General features: G+C 48.1%; 1 protein-coding gene across 10 annotated transcripts in view; it reads right to left on the reverse strand.

The window, feature by feature from the left end:
* Nucleotides 1-212: 212 nt before the first annotated feature.
* The window catches only part of LOC140425573 (transcriptional-regulating factor 1), a 322,969-nt gene continuing 303,030 nt past the window's right edge, over nt 213-20,151 (reverse strand). For 8 of the 10 annotated variants that reach the window (XM_072510059.1, XM_072510041.1, XM_072510032.1 and 5 more), the window contains 4 exons: nt 16,996-17,115; nt 16,086-16,256; nt 4,765-4,967; nt 213-1,544 (listed from right to left, as the gene is read on the reverse strand). In XM_072510059.1, the coding sequence (XP_072366160.1) occupies nt 1,235-1,544; nt 4,765-4,967; nt 16,086-16,256; nt 16,996-17,115 (804 nt within the window). In that variant the 3' untranslated portion in view covers nt 213-1,234. The remainder of the gene's footprint in view (nt 1,545-4,764; nt 4,968-16,085; nt 16,257-16,995; nt 17,116-20,151) is intronic. The other 2 variants (XM_072510085.1, XM_072510103.1) reach the window with 1 other exon arrangement.

The raw sequence follows: 20,151 nt of genomic DNA on the forward strand, positions 1-20,151 counted from the left end.
TGCCTCTTTTAGAGCGAGAAAGACCTTGGAAACTTTCTATCACGTCATTTCATACGCAAATTAGTTTTGAGGAACTTAGTCAATAGGTTGCAAGCAGATTCTTGCATAATGGAATTCTTTCAAAATAACTTTTATTTAAGAAACTCTGGAGGGCAGAAATTAAAATAAATCACTTTCTTAGATTAGTTTAATAGGAAAAAAAAATCAGTCAATCCCATCAAATTTTCTTTAAAAAAAAAAACAAGGGTACATATTCAAGCACAACATATTTGTTGTGAAAGCGAGTAGCAAATTCACAAGAAAATACTGCTTATTTTAAAGATGCCATTACTTTTTTTTTTAAATACACAGCCTTCCCAAGAACATGGCACAGAAATCTTCTTAAATGTTTTTTTTTTTTGCATATACAACAAAAGTATTTCACAAAGTGAAGTCATTCACTGGTCTATACATAGTGCTTCATTTATAATGCGACAAAGACACTGCATTCAGTTGTAGCGGAAAGATGATCATGTACGGAAAGGGTTCCATACACTCCGTAGAAAAAAAACAAGTGCAATAAAAAAAATAAATTACATTATGGAGTAAAAGGCATGCAGTCTGGCCACTACAGATACCCCAAAATAAAATAAAGCTTTAATAAATCTGTACAACATTGTAATAACAGAAGAGAGCCTCAGCGAAAGGTCTTCATTCTTAGGCATCTTGTACTTTCAAAAATATTTTGCTTTCGTAATAGAGTTTTGCGATATAAAGTATTTACACCCTACCTGCTAGATAACACCAAGGAACAGCAGTTAAATAAATCCGTAAACAAATCAGATTTGACAATTTCTTTTTAAAATATATATAATTTTGAACCCTATTTACACCTTTTGTTTCATTTTATTTGAAAGTAGACAATTCCATTTCTGAAACTGATACTCAAGACACAAAACTTTTATCTTTAGCAAAAAACCCGTTTGGTTTCAATGCTTTGAAGTAACTTTTAACAAGCAGCTGAGAGGGAAAATAGAAGTCCGTAAGTCTTTGTGATGCCTACGTAATGGTATAAATGACAAAGAGGCAAGTCAAGAATAGTTTTATTTATATGCAACTCTCCTGGGATGTGTTATGCAGACTGTATTTGAGCTAGCCTTGGGACTTCCTGATGACTTAGAAAAAAGTAGCAAGTTTGTTCAATTATTTGTAATTCAGTTACTTTTTCTAGAATATAAAAAAAATATAAACAGATTTACAAATCATCATCCTGGAGAAATTCTCCATCTTCCCCATCTAAAAGTAGGTCTGTATCCATGACATCAGATTCCTCCATCACATCTTCTAAATCCTGAATGATGTCATTATCCTCCACTTCAATCTGTCGCTTTACCATACTCATGTGATCTGGATGAAGTAACACATGTGCTACTGGCGTAGCAGATCTGGCTATAGTTGCTATTTCACCAACTTCAAGAGCTTTCTGTGCCTTCAGACGCTGCTGTTCTTCCTGCTGTCTATGTGTTTTCATATGAGCATTTCTGCTTTTAATCTTGTAGAACATCCTGAAACATTGAACTGACACTTAAAACTATGTTTAAAACTATGTCTTAAAACTCCCGTATCAGCCTCCCCGAACAGGCGCCGGAATGTGGCGACTAGGGGCTTTTCATAGTAACTTCATTTGAAGCCTACTTGTGACAATAAGCGGTTTTCATTTTTTTCATTTTCATGTACACTTAGTTAAAATGCAAGAAAGCAATGGTTATTTTATTCCAAATCTGAATGAAACCAAGATGAAATAAAACCAAACTATCAAAATGGGCTGTTGATTAAAAAACATTACGGGGGAGTGGAAAACCGGGTTGCTGCTGGAATGGCTAAGGGGGAGCTGGAGTCTGTAGAGGAGGTCGGGGCGGGGGTCTGCCACGGGGGGCGCGGGCACGTGGCTGGTCTAGAAAGGGTTATGGCTAAATCGGTGGGGGGGGGGCCCAGCCCCCTGATCCGGCTGATAACCTAGAATGTAAGAGGCCTGAACAGGTAGGTCAAATGGGCCCATGTGTTCGCGCACCTGAAGGGGCTGAAGGCAGATGTGGTCATGCTCCAGGAAACGCATCTGCAGGTGGCAGATCAGGTAAGGCTAAGAAAGGGGTGGGTAGGGCAGGTGTTCCATTCGGGGTTGGATGCAAAAAACCTGGGGGTGGCGATTTTGGTGGGGAAGCAGTTGTCGTTTGAGGCGTTGAGCATCGTGGCAGACAATGGAGGTAGGTATGTGATGGTGAGTGGTAAGCTGCAGGGGGTGGGGGTGGTCTTGGTAAATGTATTCGCCCCGAATTAGGACGATACGGGGTTCATGCAGCGCATGTTGGGCTGGATCCCGGACTTGGAGACAGGGGGCTTGATAATAGGGGCTTGATAATAGGGGAGGACTTCAACACGGTGCTGGATCCGACATTGGATCGCTCTAGGTCTAGGACGGACAGGAGGCCGGTGGCGGCCAAGGTCCTGAGGGGGTTTATGGACCAGATGGGAGGAGTGGATGCGTGGAGGTTTGCGAGGCCGGGGCCAGGGAATTCTCATTCTTCTCCCATGTTCATAAGGCCTACTCTCGGATTTACTTTTTTGTAATGAGCAGGGCGCTGATTCCGAGGGTGGAGGACACGGAGTATTCGGCGATAGCCATCTCTGACCATGCCCCGCATTGGGTGGATCTCGAGCTGGGGGAGGAGAGGGACCAGCACCCGCTGTAGCGCTTGGAGGTGGGGTTGTTGGCGGACGAGGAGGCCGATTTCACTCCTTAATGTGGATGCGAAACTGCTAGCAAAGGTATTGGCCATGAGGATTGAGGACTGTGTTCCAGGGGTCATACACGAGGATCAGATGGGTTTTGTGAAAGGGAGGCAGTTGAATACCAACGTACGTGGGCTGAATGTAATTATGACGCCAGCGGTGGAGGGGAGGCGGAGATAGTGCCGGCTATAGACACGGAGAAGGCCTTTGATAGGGTGGAGTGGGGGTACCTGTGGGAGGTGTTGAGGAGGTTTGGGTTCGGGGAGGGGTTCGTCAGCTGGGTGAGGTTGCTGTACGAGGCCCCGGTGGCGAGTGTGGCCACGAACAGGAGGAGGTCGGAATATTTCCAGCTATACCGAGGGATGAGGCAGGGGTGTCCTCTATCCCCCTGGGGGCCCTGCATTAGCTCAACTTAACGAGGCTGCTGGAGCAAATGGAGGAGGAGTTCAAAAGGTGGGATATGCTGCCGCTCTCCCTGGCGGGTAGGGTGCAGTCGGTTAAAATGATGGTGCTCCCGAGGTTTTTGTTTCCGTGCCTCCCCATCCTGATCCCTAAGGCCTTCTTTAAGTGGGTTAACAGGAATATTATGGGGCTCGTATGGGCGAAGATGACCCCGGGGGTGAGAAAGGTGCTCTTGGAGCGGAGCAGGGACAGGAAGGGGTTAGCGTTGCCAAACTTATGTGAGTACTATTGGGCTGCCAACGTGGCGATGATACGCAAGTGGGTAATGGAGGGGGAGGGGGCAGCATGGAAGAGGCTGGAGATGGCGTCCTGTGTGGGCACGAGGCTGGGGGAGCAGGTGACGGCACCGCTGCCGCTTCCTCCGACGAGGTACAACACGAGCCCGGTGGTAGCAGCGACCCTCAAATTCTGGGGGCAATGGAGACGCCACAAGGGGGAGGTGGGGACTTTGGTGTGGTCCCCGATACAGGAGAACCATCGGTTTGTCCCGGTGAAAATGGATGGGGGGTTCCTGAGTTGGCACAGGACAGGTATTAGGAGGATGGTATTAGGAGGATGGGGGACTTGGTCATAGACGGGAAGTTTGCGAGCCTAGGGGAGCTGGAGGAGAAATTCGGGCTCCCCCTTGGAAATGCGGTCAGATATTTGCAGGTAAGGGCGTTCGTTAGGTGACAAGGGGTGGAGTTTCCGCTGCTGCCGGCGCGCAGGGTCCAGGACAGGGTGCTTTCGGGGGTGTGGGTTGGAGAGGGTAGGATCTCGGCAACTTATCAGGTGATGCAGGAGGAGGAGGAGGTCTTGGCGGAGGAGTTAAAAGTTAAGTGGGAGGAGGAGCTGGGGGAGGAGATCGACGAGGGCATGTGGGTGGAGGCCCTGGGAAGGGAAAACTGTTCCTCCTCTTGCGCGAGGGAGGGGGGGGGGAGGAGTTTGTGTCTAGTAGGGGATGCACTACTGTTTACTGTTTAACGTTTATTTGTTTATTTATGCACTTTTGTTCTTGGTGTTTCATCATTTGTGTAAAGGGGGGTCTATTTTTCTGTTGTGATAATCTGTGAAAAATATTGAATAAAAATTATTTTTAAAAAACCAAAACATTACGGGGGTCAGCACGGTGGCGCAGTGTGTTAGCACTGCTGCCTCACAACGCCGAAGTCCTAGGTTCGATCCCGGCTCTGGGTCACTGTCGGTGTGGAGTTTGCACATTCTCCCCATGTTTGCGTGGGTTTCGCCCCCACAACCCAAAGATGTGCGGGTTAGGTGGATTGGCCACGCTAAATTGCCCCTTAATTGGAAAAAATCAATTGGGTACTCTAAATTTTAAAAAATGGTTTATAGGTGGCAGGGTAGCAGTGGTTAGCACTGTAGTTTCCAGTGCTAAGGACCTGGGTTCGATTCCCGGCTTGGGTCACTGTCTGTGCAGAGTCTGCACGTTCTCCCCGTGTCTGCGTGGGCTTCCTCCGGGTGCTGCGGTTTCCTCCCACAAGTCCCGAACGGGCGCCGTAGGGGAGAGAAGAGAAGAAACGGCATCTAACTTACTTTCCACATTCCTTGCAAGGGAAAATTGTAACAGCGTCTGTTTCACCACTAGTTGTGCTGTGTGCAGGAGAGTTCTTCATAGAGGTGTAGCCAGGCTGAAGTCCTCCCACTTTAGGTTTAGCCGCAGAAGTCAGCTTTGGGATCTGGTTTGAACCTCCGTGAATACGTGCATGGCCATTTAAAGCCTGTTTGGAGCTGAATATCTTAAAAGAAAAGAAAAGGTGAAAAAAAAGAGAGATTAATTTTACCCACCCTACTATACTGGAACTCCAAGTCAATTCAACAATACAAGGGATTTTCAGTAAGTTTTTAAAAAATCATTCAGAGGACCACTGTGATGAATTACTTGGAGTAAAAAGAGGACAATAGTTTAATTTGACAGGGGTGTGCTGAGTCGTTGCACATCAGGTGGCTCTCCCTGGTTTAGCACAGTGGGCTGGTTTAGCACAATGGGCTAAACAGCTGGCATGTAATGCAGAAAAATGCCAGCAGCGTGGGTTCAATTCCCGTACCGGCCTCCTCGAACAGGCACTGGAATGTGCCAACTAGGGGCTTTTCACAGTAACTTCATTGAAGCCTACTTGTGACAATAAGCGATTATATTATCCTCCAGAATACTGCAAAATAGACACTTTTGGCCGAATTTAGCCCAACAATTTGGACTCATTCAGCTCCTTAATTAAAAAGGCAAAAAAGAAGAGTAATATGCCAGCAAACAGCAGCTTGAGAAACTGCAGGGAAGCCAGATACAGTGGAAAAGGGCAAGAGCAGCCAGCGAGTCAGTGAACCCACAAGGCGAGGGATCTCCAGCCACCCCCAAGAGAGAGAGACTGACAACCCGGACGACGGGCTCCCCGCCCCCCCACCTGGTGAGGGGGATGGAAGTCGTTCCTCACTAAGAAGCTGATCGCAATGAAGGATGAGATAAAAGTGGAGGTCCAGGTGGCGGTCAGGGTGGAGGCACGGGCCGCCATGCAGATGCCGCTCGATGGGATGGGAAAGAAGCTGGAGGCGCAGGGAAGGACGATGCAGAGCTTGAAAAAGCATCAACTAACCAGAGCGACAGGATCATTGCCCTGAAGGCAGAGATAAAGAGGTAGATGGTAACCCAAAGGAGCCTGAAGGGGAAGGTCGAGGATCAGGAGAACTCATCCAGGCTTTTAGAATATACAGATAGTGGGCCTGCCAGAGGGGATCGAGGGCAAAGACCCGATTGAGTACGTGGCCCAAATGCTAGGAAACTTGGTTGGAAGAGACAGCTTCTCCAAACCTCCGGTGATCGACAGGGCACACAGGTCACTCAAACCAAAGCAGCAGCCGAGAGCAACAATCGCCAGGCTGCACAGGGACCAGGATTGGGACAGGATCCTGCGCTGGGCTTGGCAGACCAACGCTATCAGTTGGGAAGGTCATGGAACAAGTATCAGGACATTGGGGTGGCCCTAGCAAAGCCCAGGGCCGAGTTCAACCAGACGAAGTCGGCCCTGTACAAGAACGATATCAAATTCGGGATGTTATTCCCAGCCAGGGTCTGGGTAACATGCCAGAATAAAGAACACTATTTCACCACCCCAGCAGTAGTGGATAAGTTTGTGTGTGCGAATGGCCGGGACAAAAGGCAAACAAAGCAGCGGTGAGGAAGGCGCAGGAAGGAAGAAGTTACGGGCATGGACAATTTTTGTGCGGGATGGCACTCACTCGCTATGAGCTGGAGCACCAGCTCATAGGAAGGAAGGAGCGAGGGCAGTAGAGCGCTGGAGAGGGTGGGAAGGAGACAGAGAGGACCCCAATGGAATGGGCGCAGGAGGCGGTCAGAGCAATCCCGGGAGGGGGGGCCACCACACTAGCAGGGAAAGCTAGCACTAGGAAGCAGCTATGCTAGATGCCGCCTTTCAGAGGTGGAGACAGGACTGGAGGGGGGATAATGACAGTTAGGGACTTTTACACGGGGGGCTTGCGACATTCGAAGAGCTGACAGAGAGACTGTATCTACCGAATGGACAAGAACTCCAACATTTGCAAATCAAAAGCTTTCTCCGCAAGGAGATGACAAGGTACCCTAGGACGTGAGAGACACAATGCTGGAGGAATTACTGGGCGCGGACAGTCTGGAAAAGGGGAACTGCGGGGACAAATACGGGCGACTTTTAAAAAGGACACACCTCCCCACTGGACAGAACAAGGGAGAAATGGGAGGAAAGTTAGGGACGGAAGTAGGGTGGGGACTCTGGAGCGAAGCACTTGGCAGGGCCAACTCCACTTTCTCCTCTGCAAGGCTAAGCTTCATGCAGTTTAAAGTGGTGCACAGAACACACCTGACAAGAACCTGGATGGGCAGGTTTTTCCCGGAGGTGGAGGACAAGTGTGAGCGGTGCCAGGGAGGCCCGGCCAACCGCGCCAACGTGCTCTGGGCATGCCCCAGGCTTGTCGGGTTCTGGACAGCCTTCTTTGAGGCAATGTCCAAAGTTGTGGGGGTGAGGCTGGAGCTGTGCTCAAGAGTGGCAGTCTTTGGGGTATCGGACCAGCCAAAGCTTCATATGGGGAAGAGGCCGACAGCCTTGCATTTGCTTTCCTAGTCGCCCACCGGAGAATCCGGCTTTGCTAGTGATCAGCAGTACGACCCACAGCTGCAGACTGGCTGGCAGACCTATTGGAATTTGTCCATCTAGAGAAGATCAAGTGCACCATCCGAAGGTTGGAAGGTGGCTTTCAGGAAACATGGGAGGCCATTCATCAGCCTGTTCCAATACCTATTCAAAGCCAACAACTGATAGAACGGGGGTGGGGGGGAAAGAGTGTGGTGGGGGGGAACGCACAGGAGCCACAGAAAGCAGACAGGTATGGGGGGGGGGGGCAAGAAACCCGAGGAAACACCAAGGGGTAACGCAGAGAGAGGCCGACACAGGGATCAGAGGATCCAACAAAAAGCCACAAGAAAAAAACAAACACCAAACAAACCAGCTATGATAAAAGGTAAAAGAAAGGGCCCAGTATAAGACCCGGAAATAGTATAAGAGGGGAAAGTGTGTGTGTATGCGCGTGTGTGTGTGTGGGGGGGGGAGGCATCGAATAGGAACAACATACAAACTGTTACGATCTCATCCATTTTTTTCATTTTGCGTGATGTAAATTTGCAAACTTCAATAAAAATATTTTAAGAGAGAACCTAACCATTTAAAATAAAGAGTACTCCAACAATGATATTGATGACAGTTTCTATGTTACCACCACCTTATGTCCAATTTGAAATATTAATATGGTTTGTCTAAAATTCATTATTAAAATGCCATCGTGATATTCTAGGAGACATCTATCTTTTTTTTAAAAATATATTTTATTGAAAATTTTTTCCAAACAACAATTTTTCCCTCTTACAAAGCAAACGAAACAATAACAAAACAGAAATGTTTAACAATACACAGGTAACAAAACCCCATTGTCTATTGACCTAAACTAAACTAAACCCCCCCCCCCTCCCCCTGGGTTGCTGCTGCTGGTCATCTGTCTTCCCTCTAACGTTCCCCTAGGTAGTCGAGAAATGGCTGCCACCGCCTGGTGAACCCTTGAGCCGATCCTCTCAGGGCAAACTTTATCTGCTCCAGTTTAATGAACCCCGCCATATCATTTACCCAGGCCTCCAGTCCGGGGGGTTTCGCCTCCTTCCACATGAGTAGGATCCTGCGCCGGGCTACTAGAGACGCAAAGGCCATGACATCGGCCTCTTTCGCCTCCTGCACTCCCGGCTCTTCCGCAACTCCAAATAGAGCTAACCCCCAGCCTGGTTTGACCCGGGCCTTCACCACCTTCGAAATCACTCCCGTCACTCCCTTCCAGTGCCGGGCACGCCCAAAACATATGTGCGTGGTTTGCCGGGCTCCCGCCACACCTCCCACATTTGTCCTCCACTCCAAAGAACCTGCTCAATCTTGCCCCCGTTATGTGTGCTCTATGTAGCACCTTAAATTGAATCAGGCTAAGCCTGGCGCATGAGGAAGAGGAATTTACCCTGCTTAGGGCATCAGCCCACATACCCTCCTCTATCTCCTCCCCTAATTCTTCTTCCCACTTTCCTTTTAGTTCGCCCACCGACTCCTCCCCCTCTTCCCTCATCTCTCGATAAATCTCTGACACCTTGCCCTCTCCGACCCACACCCCTGAAAGCACCCTGTCCTGTATCCCCTGTGTCGGGAGCAACGGAAATTCCCTCACCTGTTGTCTAGTAAACACCCTCACCTGCATATATCGCAGGAAATTTTCCCAGGGCAACTTATACTTTTCCTCCAATGCTCCCAAGCTCGCAAAAGTCCCATCTATAAATAAATCTCCCACCTTCCTAATTCCCAACTGGTACCAGCTCTGAAATCCTCCATCCATTCTTCCTGGGGCGAACCTATGGTTGTTCCTGATAGGGGACCCCACCAGGGCTCCCCGCACCCCTCTCTGTCGCCTCCACTGTCCCCAGGTATTCAGTGTTGCCGCCACCATTGGGTTTGTGGTAAACCTTTTAGGTGAGAACGGTAGCGGCGCCGTCACCAGCGCCTCTAAACTCGTCCCTTTACAGGACTTTCTCTCCAGTCTTTTCCACGCTGCTCCCTCACCCTCCATCATCCATCTACGTATCATTGCCACATTGACGGCCCAATAGTAATCACCCAAGTTCGGTAGTGCCAGTCCTCCTCTGTCCCTACTGCGCTGAAGGAACCCCCTCCTTACTCTCGGAACTTTCCCTGCCCACACGAAGCTCGTGATGCTCCTAGCTATTTTATTAAAAAAGGTCTTGGTGATTAGTGTAGGGAGACATTGAAATACAAATAAGAACCTCGGGAGGACCATCATCTTAATTGCTTGCACCCTGCCCGCCAGCGATAGAGGCTGCATGTCCCACCTCTTGAAGTCCTCCTCCATTTGTTCTACCAGCCGTGTCAGATTAAGTCTGTGCAAGGTTCCCCAGCTCCTAGCGATCTGAACCCCAGGTATCGGAAGTTTCTTTCCACTTTCCTTAGCGGTAAGCCTTCTATCTCTCTACTCTGGTCCCCTGGATGTATCACAAATAATTCACTCTTCCCCATGTTTAGCCTATACCCCGAGAATTCCCCGAACCCCCTCAAAATTCGCATAACCTCTATCATCCCCCCCGCTGGGTCCGACACGTATAACAATAGGTCATCTGCATATAACGAGACTCGGTGTTCTTCTCCCCCTCTAATCACCCCTCTCCATTTCCTGGAGTCTCTCAATGCCATGGCCAGAGGTTCAGTTGCCAACGCGAGCAACAATGGAGACAGCGGGCATCCCTGTCTTGTTCCCCTATATAATCGAAAATACTCCGATCTATTTCGACCTGTAACTACGCTTGCCATTGGAGCCCCATAAAGAAGTCTAACCCAGCTAATAAACCCGTTCCCAAACCCAAACCTCCTTCACACTTCCCATAAATACTCCCACTCCACCCTATCAAATGCCTTCTCTGCGTCCATTGCCGCCACTATCCCTGCCTCCCCCTCCACTGGGGGCATCATTATCACCCCTAATAGTCGTTGCACGTTAACATTCAGTTGTCTCCCTTTTACGAACCCTGTCTGGTCTTCGTGCACCACCCCCGGGACACAGTCCTCTATCCTCGATGCCAGTACCTTTGCCAGCAATTTGGCGTCCACATTCTATAGTGAAATAGGTCTATAGGACCCGCACTGCAACGGATCTTTGTCCCTCTTCAAAATTAGCGATATCGTCTCCTCCGACATCGTCGGGGGTAGAGTCCCCCCTTCCCTGGCCTCATTGAACGTCCTCGCCATCAACGGGGCCAACAAGTCCACATATTTTCTGTAATATTCCACCGGGAACCCGTCTGGCCCCGGGGCCTTCCCTGCTTCCCAGTCCCTTAATAACCTCGTCCACCTCAATCGGCGCCCCCAGGCCTGCCACCTCCTGCTCCTCCACTTTCGGGAACCTCAATTGGTCCAGGAACTGCCGCATCCCCTCTTCGCCCTCTGGGGGTTGAGACCTATACAGTTCCTCATAGAAGGTCTTGAACACCTCATTTATCTTTCCTGCCCTTCGCACCGTGTCTCCCCTTTCGTCTCTAATTCCTCCTATCTCCCTCGCTGCTGCCCTCTTTCGCAATTGATGCGCCAACAGGCAACTAGCCTTTTCCCCATATTCATACCTCCTCCCCTGTGCCTTCCTCCACAGTACATCCGCCTTTCTGGTGGTCACAAGGTCAAACTCCGTCTGGAGTCATCTCCTCTCCCTGTACAATTCCTCCTCCGGGGTCTCTGCAAATTCCCTGTCCACCCTTAAAATCTCCCCCAGTAATCTTTCCCTTTCCTTGGCCTCTGTTTTCCTTTTGTGGGCCCCAATAGAGATCAGCTCTCCTCTGACCACCGCTTTTAATGCTTCCCAGACCACTCCCACAGGGACCTCGCCGTCGTCATTGACCTCCATGTATCTCTCAATACACCCCCGCACTCTTGCACACACTCCCTCATCCGCCATCAGTCCCACATCTAATCGCCAGAGTGTTCTCTGCTCCCTGTCCTCTCCTAATTCCAGGTCCACCCAATGTGGGGCATGATCCGAAACCGCTATGGCTGAGTACTCAGCTTCTTCCACCCTAGAGATCAACGACCTTCCCAACACAAAAAAATCTATCCGGGAGTACACTTTATGGACATGGCAGAAGGAGGAAAACTCCCTCGCCCTAGGTCTAAGAAATCGCCATGGATCCACTCCCCCCATTTGGTCCATAAACCCCTTAAGTACCTTGGCCGCTGCCGGCCTTCTTCCGGTCCTTGAGCTGGATCTATCTAGCCCCGGGTCCAGCACCGTATTAAAGTCCCCTCCTAAAATCAAGTTTCCTGCCTCCAGGTCCGGTATACGCCCCAGCATCCGTCTCATGAATCCCACATCGTCCCAATTTGGGGCATACACATTAACCAACACGACCTCCATTCCCTCCAGCCTACCACTCACCATTACATATCTACCTCCGCTATCTGCTACGATGTTCTTTGCTTCAAATTCTACCCGTTTCCCCACCAAAATGGCCACCCCTCTGTTCTTTGCGTCCAGTCCTGAGTGGAACATCTGTCCCACCCATCCTTTCCTTAGTCTAACTTGGTCCGCCACCTTTAGGTGCGTCTCTTGGAGCATAACCACGTCTGCCCTTAGTCCTTTCAAATGCGCGAGCACTCGGGCCCTTTTTAATCGGTCCGTTCAGGCCTCTCACGTTCCACGTGATCAGCCTCACTAGGGGGCTACCTGCCCCCCTCCCGTGTCGACTAGCCATTACCTTCTCAAGGCCAGTCCCATATCCCGCCTCTGCGCTCCCGCTCGCTCCCCCAGCGTCGCACACCATCCCCGCCCACCCACTCTTTAGCCATTTCCTTTTGGATTTCCGCAGCAGCAACCCAGTTGTTCCCCCCCCCCCCCCCCCCCCCCCCCCCCCCCCCGCTAGATCCCTATCTAGCATGATTGCTCCCCCCATATCACTTCCGTAAGTCAGCTGACTTCAACTGACCCCGGCTACTCCTGCTCACTCCTCGACCCCCCCCGTGTGGGGGAACTCCCATCCGCTTTGCGCCTGTCTTCCCGCCTTATTCTTTCTGGCGCGGGAACATCCCTTTACCTGACCCGCCTCTTATGGCGCAGCTCCCTTTCCCCTCCCCCCCTCCTTCCCCATTCTCCGACTATGTCCCGTCTTTCCCCCCTCACCGGCACCCACATTTCCCCAATGTCTCCCCCCTTCCCGGTTTACTTCTCAATTAACTTCCACTGTAACATTAACAAAAACATTAACAGTAACATTTCCTGCAGCATCAGTCCCTCAGTTCCGGTCCAATTTCTCTTCTTTGATGAAGGACCATGCTTCCTCCGCCGTCTCGAAATAATAGTGTCTCTCCTGATACGTGACCCATAGTCTTGCCGGCTGCAGCATCCCAAACTTCACCTTCCTTTTATGCAACACCTCTTTGGCTCGGTTGAAGCTCGCCCTCCTTCTCGCCACCTCCGCACTCCAATCCTGGTATATCCGTACCACAGCATTCTCCCATCTGCTACTCCGCACCTTTTTAGCCCATCTCAGGACCTCTTCTCTGTCCTTAAGGCGGTAAAATCGCACGATTATCGCCCTCGGTGGTTCTCCCGCTTTTGGTCTTCTCGACGGAATCCGATTTGCCCACTCCACCTCCATGGGGCCCGCAGGGGCCTCAGCACCCATCAGTGAGCTCAGCATCTTACTTGCGTACTCTCCACAGTCCACTCCTTCCACACCCTCAGGGAGACCCAGTATCCGAAGGTTCTTCCTTCGCGCTCCGTTTTCTAGGGCCTCGATCCTTTCAGTACACTTTTTATGAAGTGCCTCGTGCGTCTGAGTCTGAACCGCCAGGCCCAGGATCTCGTCCTCAATATCTGTCACCTTCTGCTCCACCACGCGGAGCTCAGTCTCCTGGGTCTTTAATGTCTCCTTGAGCCCCTCAATTGCCTGTAGCATCGGGGTCTGCACCTCCCTCTTCAGCAGCTCCACGCACCGTCTCACGATTTCATCCTGCTCAGGCCCCCATGTCGCCTGCGCTTTCTCCGCCGCCATCTTGTACTTCTCTCTTTCTGACCCTTTGGTCGACGATTCCTCGCGCTGCAGCCGCCGCCGCCGGTTTTTTCCTCCTTCGTTTGGGGGGGGACTCCCTTCTCTCACACCCCACACCGGGTTGCGTCGTCGAAAAATTCCCCGTTGGGGCTCTTAAAAGAGCCCGAAGCTCCGTCGGAGCTGGAGCCGCCGAAACGTGCGGCTAGCTAGGCATCACCGCAACCGGAAGTCCCTTCAGTGGCCTTGATGAGATCTTTTCACAGTTGTTCCCTCTGCTGCTAGAATTCACCTTTGATACAGGCCCTCAGGTCAGCTTGCAGCTTTAAGCTTGCCCTTCCCCCGCCGGCATGCTGGAAGAGGCCCTGTTTATCCTGCAGTTGCAGCCAAATCTTTTACTGTTTCTGCCGTGTCTGGCATCCAAGAGACATACCCTTCCTGGGGGACACTGTCGGGGGAATGCTGCAGCCTTCTTCCCACACCGGGAAATGTCAAACAAATGCCGTGGGGGCCCTGTAAACGAGCCCAAAACTCCGTTCCAAGCTGGAGCTGCCGAATATGCGACCTAGCTCTGCATAGCCGCACCCGGAGGTCAGGAGACATCTATCTTAACCCAGAGAATGGTGAGCCTGTGGAACTTGCTACCACAGAAAGCAGTTGGGGCCAAAACATTGTATGGTTTGAAGGAGTTAGAAAAAGCTCTTGGGACCAAAGGGATCAAAGTGTATGGGGAAAAAGCGGGAACAGGTTAGTGAGTAGGATGATCAGACATGATCATAATGAAGGCGGAGCAGGCTCCAAGGGTTGCTTGGCCTACTCTTTCTAAAACAGTCTCTTATTTTTTTTATAGCAATGCTGTGATTTTTTTTTAAACATAAAACTAGCAGATTTCATTTGGTGTTATGTTCCTAGCGTGTTCCCCAAATGGTGCTCCATAGAGTAAAACCTATATAACAAAACACTTGAAGCATTTAGATAAAGCTGTTGAAATGTCTTCAACTGGAACAAATTACTTCTAGTTTGCTGTGATTATGTTGATATCCACACACATCCCATGCTTAAAAATTGTAAGGTTGGCTCCTGTGCCAGCCCTGGCAGTCAGCATGAGCAAAAGTGCAAAGCACCAGAAAATTATACAAATTCAGTTATCACATACTACCTGCTGAGGTGAATTTGTTTGTGTGGAGCATGCAAAGCACCCACATTGTGGCAGTGATGCTATTGGGAGATGCATTATTGGCACTTCGTGCACAAGGCATTACAGAACATGCCATTTCTCATTGAAGCTTGGCAGTCTGATATTCAGCCGACATTTGAACACAGAGCATTGTATTAAGATGTTTGTTGAGATTAAGAAGTGTTGCAGTAATGAAATAATTATTCCACATTTCTCGCAATAGCTTTCTTTGCACGTACTGATCTTTATAATGATCATACCAGCAGGTGGCATCATGGTTCCATTTCCCCCAAATTGTCTGTCTAAGAATTGCAATGATTTCACATTTTCTTTGCGCAAAGGAATACGACTGAAGTATTAATCATTCAGATGTGCAGAACCAAACTTTATCAGTAATTTCAACACTAAATATTTTAAGATTTCTAAGCCTAAGGAAAGCTAACATTAAAGTATTCTTGGGCCCCTTCTTTTCCTTGGACTGCAATACAATAAGCTTTAGGCTGTCCCATTCTTTAGTCATTTCAATTTATTGGTCAGTTTCAGAGGAGCACAATGGGCGATGAGCCAGAGGGTCTAATATGTGGTAATTTATCAAATGTGGTAATTTATGGACAACTTAACTACACCGTCCCCATTCACCATCCTTGATACTTCATCAAAAAACTCAATCAAATTTGTCAAACACCATTTCCCCCCAGCAAATTCTTGCTTGCTCTACTTGACAAATCCATCCTTGTCCAAATAGTTGGCCATTTTAACACCCAATTCCTAATGGCTGAAGGCAGGGTGAGCATTTTGAACACCTTTTTCCCCTCCAGCTTTATAAACCAATAGGACTATCAATTTGGAGTGCTGTAAATATACAATTTCTTAGAAAGTGGGTGTGGGAAGCAGGAAACTTGAATGACACCTGGAATTCCCAAATGGGGGCACAAATATTTGAGAACCTCTGACCTAAGCTTACTAAAGGTGAATAAAAGACCTTTTATGTGTGAAGACCTGTTGCTGAAACTTTTCATCTTGCACTCATCAGCACAAGAACCTATAATACCAAATGTTAAGTACACAACAATCTATACATCATGAGAAGAGAGTGCTGGCTGGTTGGCAAATGGATTCTGATTGGCAGAGGTGCAATATGTGTACATGTACAGAAAGAACATGTGTGTGTACACAGCATCTGTTTCAACTAAACAAAATAGGCAACAGCTATTCTTTGGCTCATTCCCCAGGGCAATGCCTTGGCCAGAGGCAACCTGCCTGGTTTGAATTGAAACAAAGCTTGGCAGTTAACTGTCTGTCATCAGTTAACTGGTGCATTCTCCATGGCAATGCCGTTACCAATCAGAGTCTACTCGCCAACCAACCAGCATTCTCTTCTCATGAAGTATAAATTGTTATTCCCTTTACATTTCTTACTCCTACGAATTGTCCTGATAAGTGCAAGATGAAAAGCTTGAACAATACTCAAGTTCTGTACTACCAAACGACTAATCCAAAAGGTACAAATTAGGTGGGCTGCATCTTATTCATCAAACCTTGAAGCCAACAACTGATACTTACTGCACCACAATTGGGCATTTCACACATGAATGCAGGCCCCTGAACAACTGGCTGTTCCACAGTAATCAGTTGTAGTGGCAAGGGGGACTTCTGAAGCTCTGTATTATCACATTGGTCTGATTTTCTGTCTTCTTCCTCCTCATCCTCCAAATCTTCATCCTCATCACTAAACTACAGAAAGGAAGCAGAAATAATTCACTGTGAAGAGGAAATGAAAATTTAGTGTAATCATAGACTGAACAGTGAGTTTTGTGACGCACTGTACCATAGTTTAAATCATAATTTGGGGAGGCTGGATTTCATGAAATCATCAGAGTCCTATAATGTTTGCATACCGCCATATATCCCTTTGATAAACAATGTAAAGTAGGATTGACCTTTAAGTAATTCACTTAAGCCGAATTTCTAGTTTTTCTTTCTAAGGCACTGAGGAAGGAGTACGTTGTTCTTACATTCTCACTTCACGTTACCTTCGAAGAAGCTAATCTCACACACAGCCACTTGGGTGAGGCACTTTGTGTCTGTACCTTTGGAACTATGGACAAATCTTGTGCCTCCAGATGATTGGAGACTAGATATATGATGAAAGATGTGCATTGGGACCCTGTGGAAGTCACGACTTGTGGACCCACGTGGGAATTGTCCAGGAAGTTTCAACTTCCAATAGGCAATTCACTTGCTCCCAGGATCCTCAACAAATGTCTCTAATTCTGATCTAGAGTTGAAGACTTAGAGACAGATCTGCGATATTTACTTGGGTACTCAGGAAATATTACACATTAAAGCCTACACAACTGTACAGTACCACCCCTTTGACCCAACTACTACAACCCCCTCCCCCCAACTCTTTCACACACCGACCTGTTCAGTCATCCATTCACTAACATTAAGACTGCACCGTTAAACTTACCATACGGCAGCTAGTGCCGCAAAAAGGAGGCGTGTCCTGTTTCCCCCCGGCTCTGCTCAGATGGAGTTCCCAAAGGGACACCGTGCTGCGCATTTCTGTGAAAGCTGGGCTTGGTAGACTCTGGAAGAAACGCGCAGCGGCATCAAGTTGGGAGAATTTGAGCACAGCAGCAATCCGGCTACCACTGCCATTGCTCGGAACATCTGGGTAAATATCTCAGCAACCGTGAGTACATTTACTCACTTAACCTATCTGGAATCCCTTTGTAGACTCTATGTCCTCTTCACAACTTATTTTCCTACCTATCTTCAGTCTCAGCAGCAAATTTAGCAACCGTACATTCACTTCCTTCATCCAAATCATTGATATTGATTATAAATAATTGATGCCCCAGCACTGATCCCTGTGGCAACCCACTAGTCACAGCTTGCCATCCTGAAAATGACATTTGTTCCTACTTTCTGCTTACTATTATCTACCCAATCCTCTATCCCCTAAACTATGAGCTCTTATTAGTCCACTCCTCGCTCTTCCCCTGTACCCTGTATTTCTTTTGACTTTTTAAGATTATATCCAACCCCTTTTGAAAGCTATGACTGGATCAACTTCCACAACCTTTTCAGAGAGTGCATTCCAGATCATAACACTGAAAAAAAAATCTTCTCATCAATCCTCGGTTTCTTTTGCTAAATATCTGAATATCTTAGCAGCAGATGGAAGTTAGGAAGTTTAGTTCCTAGGAATTAAGAAAGTGCAAAATACTTGAAACCATTAAGTGTCTTTTCAGGCAGAACTGGATGCTGTTGAATTGTTACAAATGCCATTGCTCCACGAGGAATCTAAACCGACAGAAAATGTCAGTCATCAAATAGGCAGATATGACTCCTAAGCAACCTGGTCTGTGGCTAAAGAACAGATTTCCTCGAATAATTTTAAAGCTCTATCTCATTTTTTGATTCAAACATCATTTATAAATCTGGTAGCAGTTTCCCAATTTCAGAAGAGAGAGCAAAGAGATTTATAATTGCGATCAAAATTCTACACAGATTCTTAATAAGGTGCCTTTCTAAAAGAAAGAAATGAAATTGACAAATATAGAACATAGAACAGGACAGGCCCTTCAGCCAGGATGTTTGCCGACTATTTATCCTAATCTAAAATCAACCTAACCTACACCCCTTCAATTTACTGCTGTCCATGTGCCTCTCTAGGAATCGCTTAAATGTCCCTATTGACTGACCCCACCACCTCTGCTGGCAGTGCATTCCACACACCTACCACTCTCTGTGTAAAGAACCTACCTCTGACATCTCCCCTATACCTTCCCCCAATTACCTCAAAATTATGTCCCCTCGTGACAGCCATTTCCACCATGGGGAAAAGTCTCTGGCTATCCACTCTATCCATGCCTCTCATCACCTTGTACACCTCTATCAAGTCACCTCTCTGCCTTCTTCGCTCCAGTGAGAAAAGCCCGAGCTCCCTCAACCTTTCTTCATAAGACATGCCTTCCAGTCCAGGCAGCATCCTGGTAAATCTCCTCTGCACCCTCTCCAAAGCATCCACATCCTTCCAATGAGGCGACCAGAACTGGACACAATATTCCAAGTGTGGTCTAACCAGGGTTTTATAAAGCTGCAGCTAAACCTCACAGCTCTTAAACTCAATCCCCCTGTTAATGAAAGCCAACAGACCATACACCTTCTTAACAACCCGATCAACTTGGGTGGCAACTTTGAGGGATCTATGTACGTAGACCCCAAGATCCCTCTGTACCTCCACACTTCCACGAATCCTGCCTTTAACCCTGCATTCAGCATTCAAATTCGACCTTCCAAAATGAATCACTTCACATTTATCAAGGTTGAACCTCATCTGTCACTTCTCAGCCCAGCTCTGCATCCTGTCAATGTCCTGTTGTAACCTGCAACAACCCTCAACACTATCTACAACTCCCCCCAACCTTTGTGTCATCGGCAAACTTACTAACCCACCCTTCCACTTCCTCATCCAAGTCATTTATAAAAACCACAAAGAGCAGAGGTCCCAGAACAGATCCCTGCGGGACACCACTGGTCACCGACATCCAGGCAGAATATTTTCCATCCACTATCACTCACGGTCTTCTTTCGGCCAGCCAATTCTGTATCCAGACAGCCAAATTTCCCTATATCCCACGCCCCCTAACTTTCTGAATGAGCTACCATGGGGAACCTTATCAAATGCCTTACTGAAATCCATATACAACACATCCACTGCCCAACCTTCATCAATGTGTCTCGTCACATCCTCAAAGAATTCAATGAGGCTTGTGAGGCATGACCTGCCCCTCACAAAGCCATGCTGACTATCTTTAATCAAACTATGTTTTTTAAAATAATCATAAATCCTATCTCTCAGAATCCTTTCCAATATTTTGCTCACCACAGACGTAAGACTGATGGGTCTGTAATTCCCAGGGATTTCCCTATTCCCTTTTTTGAACAGGGGAACAACATTCACCTCCCTCCAATCATCCGGTACTACTCCAGAGGAGAGTGAGGATTCAAAGATCATCGCCAACGGCACCGCAATCTCCTCACTCGCTTCCAGTAATAACCTTGGGTATATCCAGTCAGGCCCAGGGGACTTATCTATCCTGATGCTTTTCACAATTTCCAGCACATCCTCCTTCTTCATATCAACCTGTTTGAGTCTATTAACCTGGTTCACACTGTTCTCACGAGCAACAAGGTCCCTCTCTCTATGAATACTGAAGCAAAATATTCATTTAGGGCCTCCCCTACTTCCTCAAACTCTAGGCACAAGTTCCCTCCACTATCCTTGATCGGCCCTACTCTCACTCTGATCATCCTCTTATTTCTCACATAAGTGTAGAACGCCTTGGGGGTTTTCCCTAATCCTTCCCGCCAGGGTTTTTTCATGGCCCCTTCTAGCTCTCCTCAGTCCATTTTTCAATTCCTTCCTGGCTACCTTGTAACCCTCTAGAGCCGAGTCAGATCCTTGCTTCCTCAACCTTACGTAAGCTTCCTTCTTCCTCTTGACTAGAAGCTCCACTTCTCTTGTCATCCAAGGTTCCTTCACCTTACCATTCCTTCCTTGTCTCAGTGGGACAAAACTATCCAACACTCGCAGCAAGTGCTCCTTAAACAACCC

This window comes from Scyliorhinus torazame, chromosome 1, assembly GCF_047496885.1.
Source record: "Scyliorhinus torazame isolate Kashiwa2021f chromosome 1, sScyTor2.1, whole genome shotgun sequence".
Lineage (NCBI taxonomy): Eukaryota > Metazoa > Chordata > Chondrichthyes > Carcharhiniformes > Scyliorhinidae > Scyliorhinus > Scyliorhinus torazame.